This window comes from Phascolarctos cinereus, unplaced genomic scaffold (genome assembly GCF_003287225.1).
Source record: "Phascolarctos cinereus isolate Bilbo 61053 unplaced genomic scaffold, phaCin_HiC Scaffold_4;HRSCAF=312, whole genome shotgun sequence".
Taxonomy (NCBI): Eukaryota; Metazoa; Chordata; class Mammalia; order Diprotodontia; family Phascolarctidae; genus Phascolarctos; species Phascolarctos cinereus.
The window spans coordinates 328,106,951-328,130,186 of record NW_027555847.1 but is presented as its reverse complement, the minus strand read 5'-3'; the positions used below and the strand labels follow the sequence as shown (position 1 = coordinate 328,130,186).

The 23,236-nt window shown below is 38.7% G+C and overlaps 1 protein-coding gene across 1 annotated transcript in view; it reads left to right on the top strand.

Annotated features, from left to right (window-relative positions):
- Positions 1-20,655, top strand: part of RGS7BP (regulator of G protein signaling 7 binding protein) — a 123,443-nt gene extending 102,788 nt beyond the window's left edge. Inside the window, 2 exon segments of the mRNA XM_021007295.2 lie at positions 624-694; positions 19,634-20,655. Of these exon segments, the coding sequence (XP_020862954.1) occupies positions 624-694; positions 19,634-19,725 (163 nt within the window). The 3' untranslated portion in view covers positions 19,726-20,655.
- The last annotated feature ends 2,581 nt before the right edge of the window (positions 20,656-23,236 follow it).

Sequence of the window (23,236 nt, the reverse complement as noted above, 5' to 3'; positions counted from 1 at the left end):
AGTTCCCTTCAGCGCTGGGACCTGAGCAGTACCGACAGCCCATCAGTGTTCCATGGATGTTCTCATTCAGTCCTCACTACAATTCCATAATAGAGTTGCTATTGTTTTCCTCATTTTCTAAAAGAGGAAAATTAGGCTGAAACAAGTTAAGTGACTTGCCCAGGGTCACACAGCTATGTCCAAAGTGTGCAAAGCAGGAATTGACCTCAGCTCTTTCTGACACCAAATCACCGATTAATTGCATTTGAAACCAGATGCTTATTTGACATGATATATGAAATAAAATTTATGGCAAGAAAACTGTTACCCACATCCTCATTCTCTAACTCAGGGCTTTTTGATCAGGGGTCTGTGAACTTGTTTTCAAAAAAAATTGGATAACTATATTTCAATATAATTGATTTACTTTCTTATGTATTTTATTTTATGCATTTAAAAGCATTATTCTGATAAGGAGTCCATAGGCATCACCAGACTGTCAGAGGGGTCCGTGGCACAAATAAAAATAAGAACCTTTGCTCTAGCTGGTTCTTAAAGGAAATGAATAAAAACTATCTAACAGTATTTGTACTTAAAGCTTACACTGACTAATGCTGTCATCAATGTGTTTGTCATTCGTGCAGAGACATGCGAGAAATGAAAAACCTTTTAAGCAAACTCAGGGAGACTATGCCTTTACCATTGAAAAATCAAGGTGAGTCTTGTCATTTCTCTATGAAAGAATATGTTTTCATTGAGATAACGTTGAAAGTTCATTTTTGAGAAGTTAATTCAAGCTTTTTATACCCATATAAAAATGAATTTAAGAGGAGGCAGTGTGGTATGTGGAAAGATCACAGGCTTTGGGGTCAGAGAAGCTGGGTTCAGATTCTACCTCTGACACTTACCAGCTGTGAGATATTGGGTAAGTCACTTAACTTCCATGGGCCTCACTTTCTTTGTCTGTAAAATGGGAGAGTAGAACTTGACCTCTGAGGTCTCTTTCAGTTCTAAATCTATGATTCCTGTACATTTAGTTTCCCTTTATCAGAAAAGATGGAGAACTTTCCAGATGACCTTTGAATGGAGAGGAGGGAAGGGTGGCAGTATTCAAGCAGACAGATATTTATGTACAAGGTGCTGTGGGAGACCCACAAAAGAACAAGACACAGCCCCATGCCCTCTGGGAGCACAGTCAATATGGTGGCTTGAGGAGAAGTCTTAAGTGAAGTCTGTCTGATGCCAAGAGATAAATGTCATCCACTTGATTTGGTCATTGTCACAGATGCCCTACATGTACACGGTACATAAAGGGTTACAAAGCATTTTACAACAACAACTCTGTGAGCTAAGTGCTACTGTTAGCCCCTGTAACTATATGTAGAGCACTGCACCGATAAGTCCCAGAGAAATTCACTAGGAACAAAATTAGGATGGCTGAACAAACAAGTGAAAATTATTTAAAAACAGAGCCATCACTAATTTGGAAGAAAAACTCCATATGTTTTAGCCAAAAATCTGTCAGAGACATTGTATTAACATGCAAGCCTTTCTGCTTGGAGAGAGATGGGGAGTTCCGTCTACTAAAAGGGACTTCCACCTTTCACTTAATAGTATTGTGAAACAGAAGATAAAGTTTCACAACAAAGTAAAATGAAAAAAAACATAGTTTAGGATTTTTGATTTGCTGAAGGCTGATAATAATGTTAATGCCAGTTTATGCTTAGAGAAAATATCTCCCTGAAAGCAATTATTCTCTCTTTAGTTACTCCCCTTTCAATCTAGTCAAAGGTGAATAGAAACTTCTTTCTTAATTGGATCAAAGACATTCCCATAATTAGATCACATAAATAAGGCTAAGGGGAGTCAAGATCCCTTACTGAAATTGTTTGAAGCTACTCAAGGAATTAGCCACCCCTCCCACATCTCCTTTCTAAGTGCTCCAAAACCCCGACACAACATTGTCATGGTGGCTCCCTCTCTCTGCATAAACCCTACCTCCCAAAGGGTGATAAGGTCTAGGGGATAGGTTGTCTCTTCCTTTGGTGGGACTGTCCTCTCTGCCAATATAACCTCCCCCCTGTCCTCTGCAACATTAGCATCCTCTTCCCCTTAACTGAATTTGTAATAATTATGGCTAATTATGGCCTTGCTTAAGAACCAAGTCTTCAACATCTACAAGTGTAGTAAGGTCTCAGGAATGTTGACCAAGCAAGCTTCAAATAGATCTGTAGATCTGCTCTGAACTGTACTTGCCAAGGGAGAAAACCACAGCAAGAGCACAGACTATGAAATAATAACAGGTAGGCCATTCTGTATAGAGAGTTGGGACCCACATGATGAGGGAGGATCAGTCAGACTTGGATAGAAAAAGGAACTGAGGAAATAATTGCTGTGGAGACAAGAGAGACAGAGAGAGGCAGAGACAGAGAAAGAGAGAGAGAGAGAATTTGTCACTTTTCTTTCCTCTTAAGAAATGATGAAAGTTAGGGGAGGATGTGATATTGTTAGTGAGGGAAAGGAGAGAATTTGGCAGGCAGGAGCTAGGGGAGCATTTCAGGCAGAAGGAGCAGTGTAACAGAAGGTGAAGAGGTGGGAGTGAGAACAACAGATGAAGGGAGTGGTGAGGAGCTTTGCCTGAGCAGCATGAAGGGATAAGAGAGAAAATAAAATGCATGGGGGCTTAGGTGGCCTGAAGCATTTGCTTGATGGAATGCCTGAGGGGGAGGGAAGGAGCTTGATTCTCTCTAATGCATCCTGTGGCTGGACCCTTCCCAGTATTTTAAAGAAAAAGGCAATGTATTTAAAACTAAGAAGATTCTGATCATAGAACTGAAGCATTTACCCTTTCCAAAAGCTCCTTCTATGAGTGCAGCTATGGTCAGGCAGTAAGAGCAGTGAAGAAGAAAATAATCAATCAATCACCAATTTATCAACAAGCATTTACTAAGTAAGCACCTACTAGGTGCCAGGCACTGTGCTGGTCCTGGGGATACAAAGGCAGAAGTGAAATGACCCCTTCCCTCAAAGAGCTTACATTCTAATGGGAGAAGCAACTTGTCCATGTAGAAGTATATACACAAAGCAAATGCAGGGTAAAATTTAAAAATGACTTTTTATTGTTTGTTTTTTAACATCATAAAATTTCTCTCCTCCCATAGAGTCATGCCATATGACAAACAATATGACAATGTTTTCAAGAAAAAAAAAATTAAAGAGAATAAAAATCTGCAAAATGGTCAGTATAAAATGGTCAAATCAGAAAAAGTCTGAAAATATGCACAGTGTACTACACCTGTGAAACTACCCCTCTGCAAAGGACTGGGGTGAGAATGTCTTTTCACATTTCTCTTTGGAGTCTTAGCTTAGTAATAGTGCATTACATTTATGTGCCATAGTTTGCTTAGCCATTCCTCAATCAATGGTCATCTATTTTATTTCCAATTCTCTTCTAAAACAAAAAGTGTTGCTATTAATATTTTGGTGGATAGTGGAACTTTTCTTCCTATCAGTGACTTCCTTGGGGTATAAGCCTAGTAGTAGAATCTCTGGATCAAAAGGTATGACATTTTAGTGACTTTATCCTTATAATTCCAAATTCTTGCTTTCCAAAATGGTGGTACTGACTCACAACTTCACCAAGAAGGCATTGATGTGCCAATTTCCCCATAACCCTTACAACATTAACCAAACCAATTTTTTATCATCTTTGCCATCTTGCAGGGTGTATGGTAAAACTTCAGGGTTCATTTGATTTGAATCTCTATCTTATTATTAATGATTTAGATCTCTCTCATTCAGTTTGCAGTTCTCATTTTGAGAACTGTTTGTTCAGATCATTGGCCACTTATCTATTAGGGATTGCTTTTGATCATTTATAAATCTATTTTTCTATCTATCTCTCTTTAGATATACCCCATCAGAGAAATTTGATATAAAGATTTTTTGACTATTTCCTTTTGTATGTTAGATGCATTAATTTCATTTGTTCAGAAGCCTTTTAGTTTAACATAATCAAAGTTTTCTATTTTATCTTTTATCCTATATCCCTTGTTTAGGCAAGAATACATCTCTTCCCTATAGTTGTAGAAGGTATCTGCTTCCCTTCTAATTTTTTAAAGATATGATCTTTAATATCAAGGCTATGTATCCATTTAGAATGTATTATGAAATATGGAGTAAGGTGTTTGAACTAATATGATCTAAGCCTAATTTCTGCCAAACTGCTTTCTAGGGCACCCAACATTTTTTTTTTCAAATAGAGAATTCTTTCCTAATTTAGGTTTTCTGGTTTATCAAACACTTACTTGGTCATTGAATTCCATTGTTTCTGCATCTCCCTTGTCTCATCTGTTCCATTGTTCTGTCTCTTTTTTAAACTAATGGCAGATGGTTTTGATGCTTTATAATATAGTTTAATGTCTTTAAGGGCTAGCCGTCCTTTATTCCTGCCTCTTTTCATTATTTCCCTTGATATTCTAGATCTTTTATTTTTCCAAATGATTTTTGTTATTTTATTAAGTTTCGTAATATACCCCTTTGATAATTTGATAGGTATAGTTAAAAGCAGAAGTTAACTTTAATAATATGATTTGATGATATTGTCATGTTTATTGTAATATTGGCCCAGCCCAGTCATTAGTGCTGACTATTTGTCCAGTTCAAGGAGCACTTTGTAGTTGAATTTATACAACTTTAATAGATTTGTATTTAATAGATTGGATCCCAAATATTTTGTGCATTTTGTAGTTATTTGGAATAGTATTTCTCTATTGCCTTTTGGATTTAGTGCTTATTATGTAAAAATGCTGCTGATTTGGGGGGGAAGGGTTATTGACATCTGCAATTTTGCCCAAGCTATTGTTTCAATTTAATCTTTGGATTCTCTAGGATTTTCTAAATAAAACATCATGCCATAAGCAAACAGGGTTAGTTTTATCTCCTCTTTACTTATATTTCTGTCTTTAATTTCTTTTCTTGTCTTTTGCTATTGCTAACATTTCCAGAGTTGTATCAAATGATACCTGGAAAAAATGGACATTCTTGCTTACTCCTGTATTTCTTGGAGAATGTGGTATATCCATGTTGCATAAGATGCTTACTTTTGGTTTTAGATAGAAATGTTCTACCATATTAAAAAAGCCCATTATGCCTATACATTGTAGAGTTTCTGGCATAAATTAACATTCTTTGTCAAAACCTTTTCGTAAATGTGGGCTGATTTTGTGAGGGAGATATTAGCAGATGTGGAGGGATCTAAAAAAGTACCATGGATAGGGGTGACATTTGCATTGAGCTTTGAAGGAGGCAAGAGATTCCAAGAAGTGGAGGGGAGGAAAAAGTAAATTCCAGGCATCAATTAGTAATCAATCAATAAACATTTATTAAGTGCCTACTGTATGCCAGGCACTGTGCTAAGCACTAGAAATACAAAAAGAGGCAAAAGATAATTCTTGCCCTCAAGGAGCTTACAATCTAATGGGGGAGACAACATGCTAACAAATATATACAAAGCAAGTCGTATAGAGGATAAATAAGAAATAGTCAACAAAGGGAAGGTATTGGAATTAAGAGAGGTTGGGGAAAGCTTGAAGTAGAAAGTGAGATTTTAGTTGGGACTTAAAGGAATCCAGGGAGGTCAGTAGTTAGAGTAGACGATAGATAGCATTGCAGACATGGAGGATAATAAGAGAGAAATGCCCAGAGCCAAGGTATGGATTGTCTTTTTGTTAGAATATCAAGGAGGCCAGTGTCATTGTATTGAAGAGTACATGGCAGGGAGCGTGGAATAAGACTAGGCTATGAATGCCAAACACAGCATTTTGTATTTGCTCCTGGAGGCAATAGGAAGCCACTCAAACGTATTATGATCAGACCTGTGCTTTCAGAAAATCACTTTGTAGCTCAATGGAGGATGGATTGAAGTGGGGAGAGACTTGAGGCAGGCGGACCTACTAGCAAACTATTGCAATAATCTAGGCATGAGTGATGAGGACGTGGACCACAGTAGGGGCAGTGTCAGAGGAGAGGAGGGGTTGAATTGTCTGTGAGTGGATGATCATACCCAAGACCTAAACTATGAACATACTGGAGTATAAAGAAAAGTTAGACCAGAGAGAAAATTAATTGCTCAGAGGAGAGTGGCAGGCTTTTGAAGGAGCCAGTATAAGAAGATTAAGAAGGTCTGAATTTGGAGTCAGAAGACCTCATTTCAAGTCATACTTCTTCCCCTTACTTTGTGACCTTGGAAAAAATCATTTCATCACTCTGGGCCTCAGTTTTCTCACCTGTAAAATGGGGGGCTGGATTATAAGGTCCCTTCTAACTCTAGCTCTATAGTCCTATGAATTAATATCAAGGGGGAAGAATTGTGGAGCATCTATGCTCCCTTACTCTTACTCACTCAAGGAGAGAAGTGAAGCCTTAGTATTGTTCATAGGAGTAGGGAAGGGGCAGGAAACAGATAATTCATGTGAAGAAAGATTTCTGTTTTCTTCCTATATGATATCAGCTCCCAGCAAGATATGTATCTTTTTTTTTAGTTTTAAAAAAATTATTTATTTTTAACATTCTTTTCTTTTTAAATTTTGAGTTCTAGATTATCTTCTTTCCTCCCACCCTTCCCCCACTGAAAAAGCAAACAACATGATATAAATTATACATGTGAAATCATGCAAAATATATTTCTACATTAGCTATTCACAAAAAAATTCACAAAAACAAAAAATAAAACAAGAAAATTATACTTCAATTTGCTCTGTCATTGCAAAATTTCATTTGAAGCATTATATTAAAGTTGTTTGGAAGGGACTGCTGGGAGAGTTCAGCTGGGTCCCATCCCATACTCTGCCATCTTGGCTCCCACCAAGATATATATCTTTAGACAACTTATAGAGATTGATTGATAAAGAGCCAGGCTGAAAGGGATGTAAAGCCATGTAAATGAGGGGGGGAGTCAAGGAATACCAATTAACTTCATCTTTCTGAAAATACTTGTGACAGAAACTAGGCAGAGAAAGAAGTCCTGTGGCATTGTACCTGACACATAGTAGGCAATTAATGTTAGTTGACTGACTAGAGAACCCAATCTGGATGGGCCCAGAAATGTCTTCCCCTGTGTCATTCTCTGTACCCATTTCTAACCACTTGATTATTGTCATGGCCGGTATTGCTGTATCGAGGCTGAAGGATAGGGATAAAGACTGCACCTATGATTCCACTAAGCACTTTCTCTGCAGCCTATAGTCTTAAAGGACTGCCTAGAACATTGAGAGGTTAAGGGACATTCTGAGAGTTACATAGACTGGGTCAAAGGTGGGACATATGGAGGATGAGAGGTGAAGTAAAATGATCAGGAATAATATTCAGATTCTTTTTTTTTTCTTTTTTGGTGAGGCATTGGGGGTTAAGTGACTTGCCCAGGGTCACACAGCTAGTAAGTGTCAAGTGTCTGAGGCCAGATTTGAGCTCAGGTCCTCCAGACTCCAAGCTCTATCTACTGTGCCACCTAGCTGCCCCTATTCCGATTCTTTTTTTGCAGAATTTGAATGTTTCTCTTATGCATCTGACTTGATGAAATCCATTCCTGAAACCCTGTTTGCTTTCTTCTGTTTTCATTTTGTTCCTTTCCTGTAAGTGTATGTTTTGGGGCAGAGAAAAGCTGGGTAGAAAGGGAAAGTCTCACCCTAAGTGTTTTCCTCCTTGAACTTTGGCTGTACAAGATAGCTCTGGATAGTGGCTAGCACACTCAACCCAAAGTTATACTCCTCTCTCCAAAATGCTATTCCTAAATCTTCTAAGTTCCCATCATTGTCTATTACCATATGATCACAGGACCTTAGATTTAGAGCTGGATGGAGTCCAAAATCCTTATTTTACAAATGAAGAAACTGAGGCAGAGAGGATTTAAGTAACTTGCTCAGGATCACACAGCTGTTAAGTGTTTGATGCAGACCTTCCCGACTCTAAGCGTGGTATTCCAACCTTCTTGACTCTTTTAGTTATATATCTCATTTATTTATATATCCATCCATCTGTCTGTCTATCTATCTATCTATCTATCTATCTATCTATCTATCTAGTTCAATTATCTCCCCCATTTGGATCATCACCTGTTTCCTTTAGAATTGCTTTAGCAATGGAGAAGAAAGCAGCAAGGAAAGACACAAAGGCCAAAGATTATAAAGATGGGTATACTTTGGATTCCCAAAAATCAAAGCTTAGAGATTCACCTAGCCTAAACCCCTTGTTTTACAGAGGAGAAACCGAGTCCCAGAGAAGCAAAGTGATTTGCTACAAGGTCACACAGATAACTGGAAGAACCATGATGTGAACCCAGACCCTCTGACTTGAAATCTAATGCTTTTTCCATTGTGGCTTGCTACAACCTTTCCCTTATAACTTCCTCCCTGGAAAACTGAAAAAGCTACAGGACTGCAAGAATACAGGAGGTGTCCTTGTTCTTTCCTCATTAGCCTGTCAGGACCGAGGGAACCTAGGACCCAGTCCATTGCTCCACGGCAGACTCTCTCTCCTCCTTTGCCCCACATTCTGGGTCAGTGGCAGTGCCGTTGGGAGCTTCGTTAATTATAACCATCTTGCTGTGTTTAATGGATTACAAATAGAACAGCCTGCAGAGAGCCCTCAAGGTGACTAACAAAGGGTCAAAGAAAGAGAAAAGCTAAGGGCGAACATTCTCTAAGTGCCCATTGTTCAACAAAACAAGTCCGTGGAAATGAATGGAGCCTGAAAGTCAGTCTCATGGTCTCATAAATCCTGAGGCAATTAATGTAATGTTCTGGAGTGTTTGTGATACATTCACATGTGTGCGCTTAGGATGCTCTGGTACTTACAGTAGAAAGAGGGCTGGATCTGGAGCCAGAGGACTGGAGTTTGAATCTTGTCCCTGACACTTTAACTACCTCCTGTGAAACCTTGGTCAGGTCACTTAACCTCTTGGACCCTCAGTTTTTTCATCTGTAAAATAAGAAAGTTGGCCTTGTAAGACCCCTTTTCAGTCTAAATGAGAGTTCCTGTGATTTTGTTACAGAATACTGTGAACCATAGACAACATCTACTTGGCAAATGGAAAAATTGTTCTTACCCTCTTATTGTGTCTGTTCAGTTTTTTCAGTTGTGTCCCACCCTTTGTGACCCCATTTGTTGTTTTTTTTGGCAAAGATACTGGAGTGGTTTGCCACTTTCTTCTCCAGCTCATTTTACAGATGAGGAAACTGAGGCAAACAGGGTTAAGTGAGTTGCCCAGGATCACACAGCTAGGAGCTAAGTGAGGCCAGATTTGAACTTAGGTCTTCCTGACTTCAGGCCCAGTGCTCTATTCACTGAGCCACCAGCTGCCTCTAGATTAAGTCTAGAATCCAGATTAAAAAACAAAACAAAACATTTAAGTGCCTACTGTATGTAAAGCACTGTGTATCCAAAGGCAAGAATTGCAACCACAGGGAACTTACATGCTACGAATATGGGCAACTTTAATCTATCCAATTTTCTGAGTCTAGTAAGAATCAGGTTCAGATTTGATGATGAAGAAAATTGAATTGGATTCAGTTCTACAAGTATTAACAAAGGAGCCTCCTCTGTATCAGGCACTAAGTTATATACCAAGGAAATAAAGTTAAAAATGAAACAGTTCTTGCCCTGTTAGTATTCTACTGGGGGGCAGAGAACCACATATTTGCAAAAAAACAATTCAAGACAAATGATATACAAGCAATTTTCCTGTTAGGAGAGAGCTAGCAACTGGCAAAGTCAGTACAGGCATCAACACTTTGAATTGAACACTTTGTTTCTCACATCCTTGTAATCATCTGAAAATGGGGTCTAATAATCAGGAAGAAGCATTTCTGTGCTGACACATGTGGGAGAAACACAAGTGAAGAGAAGTTTCACCCACAACAGGTAACAGTTTGCCCTTTCTGAACTGTGGGCTTTCCTTCACTGGAGGAAAAAGACATTGAATTTGACATAAACAAGTAAAATAACTTTTGAGGAAACAAGCAGGTAAATCTCCTGTCTGTTTCTCCTCTTTTCTTTCTGAAGCTGGTCTCAAGAAACAGGCCATAGATTCTCAGAAGAGTATCACTTATTTCAAGAGTACATTCATATGTACCCCAGGCCGGTACAACACTACATGGTCCCTTCATGTGGGACACCAGACAATAAGGACAGGGGATGAGCTAGCCCTGAGTTAGCATCCCTAGCCAGCACACAGTGACACTCAAGAGGCTTTTCTTGTTTTTGTCTTTGTCAGCAGCACCTAATCCAGGTGCTTATTGAATTGAATTGAATGAAATTGAATTGGGTCATTTCTAAGATAGCAAGTCTGGAATAGAGCAAGACTGAGAACTGAGTGTGATTGCCAGTCTACCCCCAGGAAAGTCTTGGGGAGGGTTAGAGAATCACAGAATCAGAGCTACAAGAGAATTCAGGGCTGATCTAGTCCAATCTGTACCAGGACAAAAACTCCCTCCCTATTCAATCCTGCTGAAACGTGGCCATCCAGCTGTGGCCTTGAAGGCTTCCTTCTCAGAAGCAGCCTGTTCCACTTCAGGACAGCTCTAAATGCTGTGAAAAATAAAATAAAATCTAAGACTGTATCTTTACAAGGCATTCTATTTTATGGGGTCAGGTTGAACAAGTCTTTGGTCTTTCTTATTCATGACAGCTCTTCAAGTACTTAAAGAAATTTAACAAATCCCTTCAACTTTTCTGTTTTCTAAGCTAAAAGTCCTCTGTGCCTTTGACTAATTCTCATTCTCTCTGACAAATATGGTCCAGTCGCCAATTCTCTAGCTATCTTGGTTGCCATCTGGACACTGTCCAGTCTGTCTCTGTCCTTCCTAAAAAGTAAAGGCAAGAAATGAACACAGTATTTCAAATGTGGTATGATCAGGGCATTGTACTCATCCTGACACTATGCTTTTCAATTCAGGCAGAGATGGGGTTATCTTTGGTTTTTTTCATTTAATTTTATTTATTTTTTCAACCAGCAAAAATCCACCTTTTTTTCCTCTCCCTTCCCCCAATTTGAAAAAAGAAAGAAAAACAAAACCTTTGTTACAATCATGTATAGTAGAACAAAAATTCCTCATTGGCCACGTCAAAAAAAAAAGTCTCCTTCTGCACTGAGTCTTTCACCTCTCTATGAGGAGGCGGGTTGCATGTTCCATCATTAGTAATAGGATTAGCTTTTTTTTTTAACCTCCATGCCACACCATCAACTTATGTTGAGCCTGCAATTCACTAAAACTCGTTTATCTTTTCACTGAAATTTACTGTCTAGTTATGCTTCTTTCATCCTGTACTAGTGTGATTGATTTTATTCCTGTTAAATTTAATCATATTAAGGGGCAGCTAGCTGGCAAAGTGAATAGAGCTCTGGCCTTGGAGTCAGGAAGACCTGAATTCAAATCCAGCTTCAGTAACTTAACACTTACTAGCTGTGTGACCCTGGGCAAGTCATTTAACCCCATCGCCTCACCAAAAAAAAATAATAATAAAATAAATAAATTTAATCATATTAGATTCAGTCCATCATTCTAGTCTGTCAAAATCAGTTTGAATACTGACCATCATTTATCATGTTAGTATCCCTCCTAGCTTTGTATTATCTGTAGATCTGACAAGCATGCCTTTTATTTGTCCAAGTTACTGAGGCAAATGTTAATTGTTACAAGGCAAAGGTCAGACTGCTTTGCAGACTCCTTTGCTTCAAACTGAGATAGACCTAAAAATGGACTTTCTTGGTCCTCTCCAATCCAACCCCATACTTTCTTTGTTTTAATTTAAACTTTTAAAATCAGGCTGAAGTGATGCTAATGGCAGGCAGCCAAGGCAGGCAAGAAGCATTTATTAAGTGTTTGCTATGGGCCAGGCACTGTGCCTACTACTAGTATATACGAAGTCAAGAGAAAAAAAAGATATTCCCCACCCTCAAGGAACTTATATTCTAGTGATAAAAGACAACACTTAAAATGGGCATGAAATTGGGGGTGAAGTGAGGGTAGAGGAGGGGTTGAGTAAATTTTAGAGTCAAAAGCAGGAGGAGAATGAAGTATAGAAGACCTGAATGTCCCCAAAATGAAGGTCCCAGAAGCAACTCACCAATGTGAAAAGGGGGCAAACATAGCAGAAGATGTTCCAGGCTGAGAAAGCCCTAGGTGCTGAGAAAAGTTCCAGGATGAAAAGATAGCTGAGTCATGGTAGCAAAGCTTGTATAGTCAGAAGTTCAGTCTGGAAGGGGAATGGAGCATGGTGGACCTGGGCCCATCCCCAAAATGGAGACCTTGGAAGGAATTGGTGGAAGAAAGGGGCCAACATGGCAAAGGGACCTAGCAGGATGAGAAAGCCCCAGGTGCTAAGGAAAGTTCCCTGGTAAGGAGACAAGACGCCTAGGATACTGAGCCACATATGCCTGGTAAGCTCCATCTAGGAATGTGGCACCCACAATAGGTACTCAGTAAATGTTTTATGAATGAATGAATTTGTAAGGGCACCCAGTGACTCATTCTAATATTAAAATGTCACCTTGGGTATTTATAGCTTATAACAGAAGCTCTTCTTCACCAAATATGTGTATTTTGACACAAATTCCAACATACTTTCAATATCCTTGAGCATTCCTAGAAATAATCAGCTGTCTCTTCCAATGTGAGCACTCGCTTTGGTCACAGAGTCCAGCTATAGCCTTGCTCATGTGGCTGGATACCAGGTATAACTTGTAAATTCCTCTTTCCCAGTTATTCTTTTTCTTCAGTGGGGAGCCCTAGTACACGCATATTTTTTTTTCAGCAGAACCAACACTGTCTATGGGGATGCTCTGTCATTATTCCCAGGCATAATACTTCCATTGGCTGTTTGACCTCTAGAATTTTGCACAAGCCTGGCCGGAATTTGACATCACCATCTGACCTAGAGTTCTGCCCACCCCATCTTTCCTCTCTTACTTCTTCTAATCTTTTCTTCCCTCCATCCACTTCCCTTAACTCTTTCCTTTTTCTTATTTTTTAAGTGTTAAAATGTTACAATTTGTAGTTCTCACAGCATATCTTTGTATTCTTTAGAGGTAGATAGCAAAAGTCTCACACATATGCTACATCCAGTTGTTATTTAGATGTCAAAAACTTACAAGTCCTATTCAAGAAATGGGTTGGCTCTTTTTTATTTTTTATTTTTTAGTCTTTTGACTTTGTTTTATTGCTTCTTGATGTCTCATGGAGTCACTAGCTTCCACTGGACCAATTCTAATTTTTAAAGAATGATTTTCTTGAGTATTTTTTGAGCCTCTTTTTACCAAACTGATAATTCTCTTTTCACAATTTTCTTGCACTGCTCTTATTTCCTTTCTTATTTTTTTCTCTTCACTTTCATTGATTTTTAAATTATTTTTGCTCTTCTTTTTAATCTCTTTCTTCTACTCTTCTAGGAATTATTGTTGGACCTCTGTTCAGTGTGCATTTTTTCTTTGAGGCTTTGCTTGTAGATGTTTTCAATTGTCTTCTTCTGAGTTTGTGTCTTGAGCTTCCCTGTCACCATATTAGTTTCTTTATGGGCAGATTTTTGTTTTTGTTGTTGTTATTGTTGTTTGCTAATTTTTCCATCCTATTTCTTTCAATTTTATGTTAAAATTAGGTTCTGCTCTCCTCTGAGGGGATGACTGGTCTGAGCTTCAGTCTTTTTCAGGTCTAGGGGCCTAAAAGTTTTCAGGGAGTGATCTGGTCATTGCCCTCCTGGTCTGTGCTCTGGTCCTTACCCAGGTAGGGTCCTGCCCCCTTGTGACCACAGTTGTTCCTCTTCACCCTGGAATTGCAATCTGAAACTGGGTAATGGGCAATGGAGCTGCCAGATGATGTTGAATCCTGTGCCCAGTGCTAACACAAGGGTCGCCTGGGATCTCTTTCTGCTCAGCTGTTCAGTCCCCTTACCTTTCCTGGGCAGTGGATTCTCCTGGCACCACTGTCCTTGTGCTGCCTCCAAAGCCAACAGCACATGCTGCTGCACACTCCCATCCCAATGTTGGCACACTTTCTGTCCTCCTAAGCTGCTCTGGGCTGGAAAAATGACACACTGTGACTTTATGTTAGTTTTCTCATTCAGAATTCAACTTGACATGCTTTCTAAAGTTGTTTAGAGGTGTGTGTTGGGAGAGCTCAGCAAAAATACTCCATCACTGTCTTTTTAAGGAAGAAGAGCCCTTGGAGAGCGGGTGTGTGTGAAAGAGACACTATTCATAGGATATAACTTTTTGAAGAAACATGGTGTACATCCGTAAGTTTTCAGTTTATGCCAGAGAGATTTTACAAGTTTATCTGTACATATAGATTCTTATTATTTAAAGGTTATACAGCTTAATACGATATAATACAATACAACACAAAGACCAAATAATAAAAATCTATTGCCTTGAGTTCCTGGAACATAGAAGACACTAAAATAAATATTTGTTGATTGATTGATAGTGGAAAGGATGCGGAACTTGGAGTCAGACTACCTGAATTCAAATTTAGACATAAACTATTACTAGTTGTATAACCTTGGGCTTTTCAAAACTTTTCTGAGCCTATTCCCTCATCTGAAAAATGGGCATAATAACATTTGCACTACCTACCTTTCAGAATTGCTGTAGGAAAATTCTGTGTAAATTTGGAGCACTGTGAAAATATGAGTTATTGTAATTAATATTATTCTCATGTACATGGGAGCTGAGAAATAGAAGTAGCACCCAATGAGGAGATAGTGGGTACAGTAGAAAGCACACTGGCTGTAGAACTAAGAGACTTGAGTTCAAATCCTCCTCCTTGTTTGACCCTGGCCAAGTTACTTCACTTTGAAAGGGAGAAGAACTTGGAGGAGGGAGGCCTAGCAGCATCATAACATGGGCTCAGGATTCAGGGAAGGGAGGGCACACCAGCAGAAATTGGCTTTGGCCAATGGAGTGAAGAGAACATGAGAACTCAGCTCAACTCTAAGGCTAGCAATCTATTGGTTGCAATAATAATCTTATATTCATATAGTACTTTACAACAATCCCTTGAGGTAGGTAGTGCAAATAGGATTATTCCTGTTTTACAAGAATAAGAAACTGAGGCTCAGAGACATGAGGTAACTTGCCCATGGTCATACAGCTAGTAAGTGACAGAGATAGAATTGGAATTCAAACCAGAGTTTTGGCTCTTTTCCCTCACAGTAGCTGACTTTGATACAGGGCCTAAACATTTGCACAGAGCACTACAGAAAATATCAGTATCTTTGATCCTTGCAACAACCGTGAGAAGGCGGTTGAGATCGACATCATCAGTCTCATTTTAGAGATGACAATCCTGAGACCTTGCCGCTGTTGCACAGTTGGTATGGGTCTCATTAGTTTATTTGGTCTAAATGAGCCCCACTACGTGGATTGAAACAGCCTTGTTAGCCACCAGGTGCCAAACCTGTCCTAGAGGATTAACCTAGAGATTTTGCCACCTTACCCACATTGTTTCTCACTCATAGCCTGTTCAGAGAGAAGATTTCAGCCCATGTGGAGCTTTCCTTTGATTTCAATTCATCTCATTTATTTCAAACAGCATTTTCTGTAGGTCACCACTTTGTGAATTTCAGCATCAGATCCAAGTGCTGAGCTTCCCACAGTGTAGAAGCTGCTCTGAATTCCTGGCAAAGGCATTGTGGGTTTTTTGTGTCAGTTCAGCAATAGGGGGTGATCATGAGAGCATGGGGCCTGAGAAAGGGAGTTGTCACAAGTGTGGGGCAAAGGTCTCCCAAACCAGGAGTCCTTCTGAACTGAGAGCGTGGTCTCTGCTGAGAGCCCGAGCACCCAAAATCTCGTCTCTCTCATCACTTCTAGCAAATGCTGGATACTTAGAGAGGGCTGAACAAGGGGGAGAAGTGAGCTGTAGGTCATGGCGGCCTCTCATTGTTTGTGTGTGTGTGTGTGTGTGTGTGTGTGTGTGTGGTGGCATTATGAAAAGAGCAGTACTTTAAAGGAAAAATATCTTATGCCTAAAAACAAACCGTGATTGTTTATGGTGCCACAGCTCTTGGTGGATCTGTGAACTCGGTGTAAATATTTCCTTCACTGGTAGAGATTGCAACTCATCCATGCCTGCCCATGTGGAAAAACATAAGAATGAGATCATATATACATTCTTTCTTCCTTTGTGCTATAGATACATTATTCATTCTTTTCCCCTTTCTCCCTTCCACTTTGCAGATTTAGCACAGTTATAGAAAATAGTATCCTTGAGATGTCAAAAGGGCATAAGGAAAGCCCTTAGCACAGTGGATGGACCCCTTGTGGCCAATTTATGGGAGGACGCAGAGAAAAATCACAAATGAATGGGTGGTGATCTGCACATTGCTTATATAACATGAATTAAGTCTTATATCCCCTGAAGTATTTCGTGTCATATAAGAGACATATATGTGAATTTCCTTTGTTTATATGTAAACAACAAAGCCATGTATTTGTCCCAAATTTTGTCAACTATGGAGGTATGTGGAGGTCAGAGAAAATAGTCTTCTGAACTCCTTTAAAGCATAGGAAATATTCTATAGATTTTTAATAAAGAACATCTGCTACTGAAAATGCTGAGATCTTTGTTCCTCATAAAAAGATTATTATAGATTTGATGAACATAAGCCAGACAATTTTAAATTACTTGCTAGATTGGGATTGCCAAAAATCCATCCAGTATTCAAAAGAGTTATTGCAAAAAGTTATTGCAAAAATTGCAGTTTCTGAGGTAGCTCCAATATGTCAAATATGTTAAATTTGCATTTAAGTGGGATATATATGCATATATGTGCATATATATATATATATATATACATATATATAGTTAGTTAGTGATGAAAGGTATAATATTCATAATTATGATGAGGCTAAATTATTTTTTTCTTCCAGTTTTTAATTGTGACATGAGTCATTCCTGAACTATCTCATTACAATATGGTACATTATTTTATGTATCTTAACTAGTTGGAAGTTTAAGTATAAAAGATGTACTATTTCTAGCTTCCAGTATGTTAACAGTGGATTGTTTTTACTCTGAAAGGAATGAGGTAGCACTGTTTTTTGGGTTGTTGTTGTTTTGAAAGATCCAGAAATAAGGTTTTTAAGTAAAAAGGATTTTAACCTTTGGAGCCTGAGCAACTGAGTTGTTTGATTAATTTGGTCTACACAGCTGAACTTCCTGTTGTCTTCCCTAATTCTGTACTGCCCTCCTGGTTCCATCTGAATGCATCAAGTCCTGTTTTCAGAAATACTATTGCCCCCACTGGGTTGTACAATTTACAGATAGGAATGGCATGTGACAGAAAACCTTGAGGAAGAGAAGGGAAGGAAAGGGGCATATGTTTGAGTGGCCCTGTTTAATCAAGAGGACAAGATAGAGTCAAGACTCATTTTTCTTTCTTGCTGAGGTCTTGAGCCTTCAGATTCAGGCATCAAGATGAAAAATCAATCTATCAACAAGTATTTATTAAGTGCCTTCTATGTCCCAGGAGCTGTGCTAGACTCTAAGGTTACAAATACAAAGCAGCCTTGAAGCATCAGTCAGCACCTTCTAGCATACAATTCCTTCCTTTGTCCAACTAAATATCCGGGGCCTTTCTGCAAGGTTGGACTGGAATTGTCCCTTAAAAGTCTGGAGGCAAGAAAAAGAGTTACTTAGTGAGGCTCCATCTCTAAAGAGGAAAAATGCACACAAGTCTAAGGCCAGGCTAGTGGATACAGTTTTGTTTGGGGACTAGTTGAAAGCATCCAGAACTATAAGGGCCACTGTGGCTTTGGGCACCTTTTTGTTCCATAGTGATACCTCGTCTGCCAACCACTGCAGTCACTAGAGTGCTCCACCCTTTGGGTTGGAGGAACAGTTGTAGCTTGATTCCTTCCTCCACTTTGCTGTTGTTCATTGGTGATAAGCTCCGTTGAATTCCTCCTTTGATACCTCATTACTGTAACATGAATTTTCTGGGGCTGTGGCAGCAGAGCGCATGCCCTATCAAGTCCTATGGAGCTGAAACTTTTTCAATCAGGGGTCTGAAGTTGGATGGTGTGTGCCTTTCATTCAAAGACCAGCTTAGCTAAGTGTGAAAGGGCCTGTCATTATAATAGTGGCCACCAAGCGATGGATTTTACTAGCCACGGTAACTCATGACATGTCTAGCAAGGTGCAAAGGGATTTTGTTCTTCATTGGTAGAACAAACCACAATGATAATAATGGTGATATCTTATACTTACAGAATACTTTAATATTTTGCTAAATGGTGTATATACATTAATTTCAGTTCTGTTCCCTTGTGAGCACATATGAGGCAGCTGCTCTTATAATCTCTATTTTACAGATGAAGACACTGAAACAGTGCTGAACTTAAAGTTGCAGGACTTGAGTTTAAAGCTCTATTCTGCCACTTATGTAACTTGAGCAAGTCACTTAATCTCTTGAGGCAAGAGTGGGGATGGTGAGGAAATCTCTTATTTGTATAATGAGGTGATTAGATTTTATGATTTCTGAGGTCTCTTCCAGCTCTAAATCACTGATCTTGGGAAGTTTAAATGACTTGTCCAGAGTGGTGTAGAAAGTGTATGAGATTTGAACCCCTTATTTGTCTGGCTTTGTGTTCCATCCTGCTGCTCCATACTGCTTCTAAAAATCACAGATATTTTGAAATTCAACTAGTAAATAGAGCCAATGAGTATCATTGACTGAGTACCCTTGTGTATAGATTAGGCTTGGCTTGAACCCCAAGGTGCTGAGGAGGAGAAAGGAATTGAAACATTAGCTCACTAGCAAAGGACATAGCTTCTCTAAGGTTGTCTTCTAAGCTATAACTTCTTAGTCGAAGGATAATAGACTGTTGTGGTTTTTTTTTTCTTAGAGCCATTTCATAGGAAAGCAATTGATTTGTCTCTAAGTATATAAACAGCAAGGAACTGGTCACTAGTGGGGTGCTCATCAATTGGGGACAAATTGTGGTTTATGACTGTGATAGAATACTATTATGTCATAAGAAATGGCAAACAGAGTAGGTCAGAAAAACATGGGCAGTGTTGTATGAACTGATGCAAAGTGAAGTGGGCAAGTCAATTTAACAAACATTTATTAAATTACCATGTGTCAGACACTCTGCTAAGTGCTGGCAGTGTAAAGGAAGGCAAAAAATGATGCTTTCCCTCAAGGAGCTCACCTTCTAATGAGGGAAACAACATACAAACATGCGTACGTACAAGCTATCCGGTCAATTAGAGGTAACCTCAAAGGGAAAGCAGCAGAGAAAATGTTTATGACAACGACAGTATTGCAAAGACAAACAATTTGGAAAGATTTCAGATCTTTGATCAATGAAATGAGCAACCATAATTCCAAAGGGCTTGTGACTAACTGTGCTAACCCACCTCCTGACAGAGAGGTAATGGGCTCAAAGTGCAGAATGAAAGACATTTCTGGCTGTGGAAAATGTGCAAATTTATTTTGATTGACTAAGAATATTTGTTACAAGAATTTCACTTTTCTTTCTCTTTCTCTTTTAGGGGATGTAGAAAGGAGAAAAGATAAATGCTTATTAACTTAAAAATAAAATAAAATGAAAAAAAAAAACGAATTGCATTCATGTATACATTTTTCCCCATGACAGATGACAGCAGCCTCCTGAACCTGACTCCTTATCCACTAGTTAGAAGACGGAAGAGAAGATTCTTTGGTCTATGCTGCCTCATCTCAAGCTAGATAATTCCCATTAAAACTCCCCCAAGAAAGCCAGAACATCAAAGAAACAGATGTCATTTGCTTTTCAGATGGATAAACCACACAGTTATTGGTTATCGACCATGTTTTCTATGCTTCCCTCTTAATTTTCTTCCCTTCCTTTTCAAGAGTTTTACACTTTAATTATTGTCAAGGACCAGAGAGAGAACAGATTCAAAATGGAGAATGTTTTTAAAAGGATTTTTTAGATGACCTAGTGCATGTCTGCTCTGAACTATACAATGACTAGATGCAAGAATTATGATTTTAAAGTCATTCTAAGTTTTTTATGTATTGTATAAATTTCAAATGATTTCATGTACAGTAGCATAATTATAGCTCTTACTAGTCTCATGTTAATACTTTATCATATATGAAAGAGTCTTTAAACATAGAAATCTATTTAAAATTACAAAACTGTGTTCAAGGTCAAAGTTATTAAATCACTAGAAGTAATATTGTTAAGAGAACTTATATTCCTCTCCTATTGCTTTCTCTGCTGTCATTCATGTCTAGTCTTCCACTCTGTCAGAATTTATCCAAGAGCTTCAAAATACACATATCTTAATTTATAATGCTAAAAATATTGAGGCTATTAAAAATTTGTAAATACACAATAATATCGTCATACAATGCACATGAGCATAAGAGTAACTAATTTCTTTTTGATCCAATGGTGTCTTTTTTCAACTTCTTGGAGAATGACATAATCCAGTTAGGAAATGATGTAGTCAACTATACAATTACCCTCAAATATAAAATTGGATTATTATTACATTTGATTTTAATTGAAATTTGAAGCATGGTGTCTGCACATCAGCATAGTGTTAACTCATATAGGGCATGCTGGAATTAGCTCAGATTGTATAATATTTAACATTTTACATTGTTAATAAAAAGTTTTTTAGTTAAGCGAAGCCTGTCTCATTTTAGATGACTATAGAGATAGAAAATTCCCTGGCCGTGCTTAGTGAGTGGTCTTATCATTAGAAAAGCACATGGAATTTGGAGTCAGAGGAACCCCACTTAAACCTTGGCTCTACTGCTTACTTCCTGGGTGACTAACCTTGGGCAGGTCAATGACCATCTTTAGGCCTCAGTTTCCTTGTCTGTAAAATTGGGGAGGAAGTGGTAGACTATATGAATTTCCAGCAGACTGATCCTTTCCAGCCTAGAGTGGATCCCATCTAGGACTCAGCTATTTTGTAAACTTTCAGAAAGATGGAAAGAATGAAGCAGTATTGTGGGACAGGGAGAGGAAGCTTCTCATCTTCCTCCCCATTAACATAGCATGAATTGTACCATTTTTCACTGATCTCTTTTTGGCCCCCTTCCCAGAAAAAAATTCCCGTTCAATTAAAAGATTCCTATTTACCTCCTTTTCCTTATTTTCTGGGTCTGGAAAATTTTAAAACTAGATGGGAGACAACATAGGCAACACTATTTACCATACTACAGGAATGATATTGCTCTGTCATTAGGAAGAACCAGAGCCATACACAACTTTTTCCAAGCTCAGACCTCACCCTGTGATTTTCTTTCTTTCTTTCTTTCTTTCTTTCTTTCTTTCTTTCTTTCTTTCTTTCTTTCTTTCTTTCTTTCTTTCTTTCTTTCTTTCTTTCTTTCTTTCTTTCTTTCTTTCTTTCCTTCTTTCTTTCTTTCCTTCTTTCTTTCTTTCTTTTTCCTTCCTTCCTTTTTCCTTCCTTCCTTCCTTCCTTCCTTCCTTCCTTCCTTCCTTCCTTCCTTCCTTCCTTTCTTTCTTTCTTTTCTTTCTTTCTGTTTTAATGTCTTTTATTTCTTGAGAAAGTCTTTTTCTGAATGTACCAAACCACCCTTAGAACTCTCCCCAATAACCAAGAAAAACAGTTGTACAAAACCAAATGACCCAGCTGTAATCTGACAGGATGTGCAACATTCCACACCTATAGTCTCCTAATTCTCCACAAGAAGCAGGAGCTATGTTTTGCCATGGACTTATGGTGGTGTGAAGTTGATGCTGCAAGTTATGCCAAAGGAGTGTAAGCCTTATCGTATGTCTGTTGAGCCTGACTGTGTGCCTATTGTGCAAGGATGAGCCTAACTCATTTTAAGGCAGTCCACAAACAGAGTGTTGACCACTAGGTGATAAATTTTGGTTTTTTGGCCAAATTGTTATGGTCTCAATCTAGAGTGCTCTGTCATATAATTTGATCACTGAAAGGAAAATCACATGTAAGTATAGGAACTAGACTCATGATTTCATTGGTATAAGGAGCTTCTACTGAGCTACTTCCTTTACCAGTGGAGGTTAGTACTTTCTCTGCAACTTGTAGTCTTAAGGAGTTGCCTGGGGCACTGTGGGTCAGAGGAAGGACTTGAACCCAGATCTCCCTGGCTCCAAAGCCAGCTGCTATAAGTATACAGCAAAAAAAAAAAATCCCATAACTTCATGTAAGTAATCAGTGAGTTCCATCTATAACTTACTAAACAGGGAGTTACCTGAAGCACTTAGAGGTTAAGTGACTTAGGCCAGAAGCTGGTTTTAAGCTCAGGTGTTCTTGAATTGAAGCTCAATACTCTAGCCACTGAAATACTACCTCTATTACACAAAATTACTGCTTAAAAGACATTGGCCTATTTGAGAGAACCAACTATTTTCTAAAAAGGCAACTGAATCAGTGTTTGGGAATATGTTGAGCAGCAGACATGGTGGATTAAAGAGTACCCAGAAAAGTGAGCACTTTACAGTGTCAATCAAAGGAATTTGGGCTTTTCTGCTTGGGAGGAGACTGATGTGTGCTGGTAAATATTTAATAGTTAGTTGACTTTCTTAAAAAAAAACACAAAAGAAAAATGTACTCTCAACCTGCTTTTAAGTTTAGACTGCATTATTATTGTTTTCTCTATCACTTTCTTATGTCCAAATAATCAGCAAAATAATAAATATTGCCCTGATTTGTAGCATTTGCCAATATTAGATGTAAATACTAACACTGAAAATTTAACAACCAACTCTTGAAAGCACTCTCACTTGCCTTCCTCATCCCCATACTTTCTCTGATTCCACTGGAAATCCCACTACTCCATGTGGTTCCACCACCCTGCTGCCTCCATCTCCAGGCTCCAACCTCCTCTTGGTGACATTGAATTCCAGAAAACTGCAGCTGTGAGCAATAGCTTCTGCTAGTGGTAAGTGGGGATGGAGCAACCTCTTTGAAGAGGGGAACACTCAAGGATTCTGTCTCATCATCTTCCCCTAGCATTCCTCTCTAGCCTGGCTAATACAGAGCCATTTGTGAGCTTAGAGAGATGCTCTCTCTGACTGGGGGACTCCAAGCAGAAAAGTTGCAGGCACTTGCTTTATGTGTTTAAACTGAGGAATTGGCTTCCTTTACCTTATAGCACAAGTTTCTTCAGAGTGTGCCTCCTGCTGGGAAGCTATTGCTACTGCTTCTCCAGGATAGAGCAGAGAGGCTGAAACCTGGCCTATGGTACTAAGACTGTGATTAGGAAA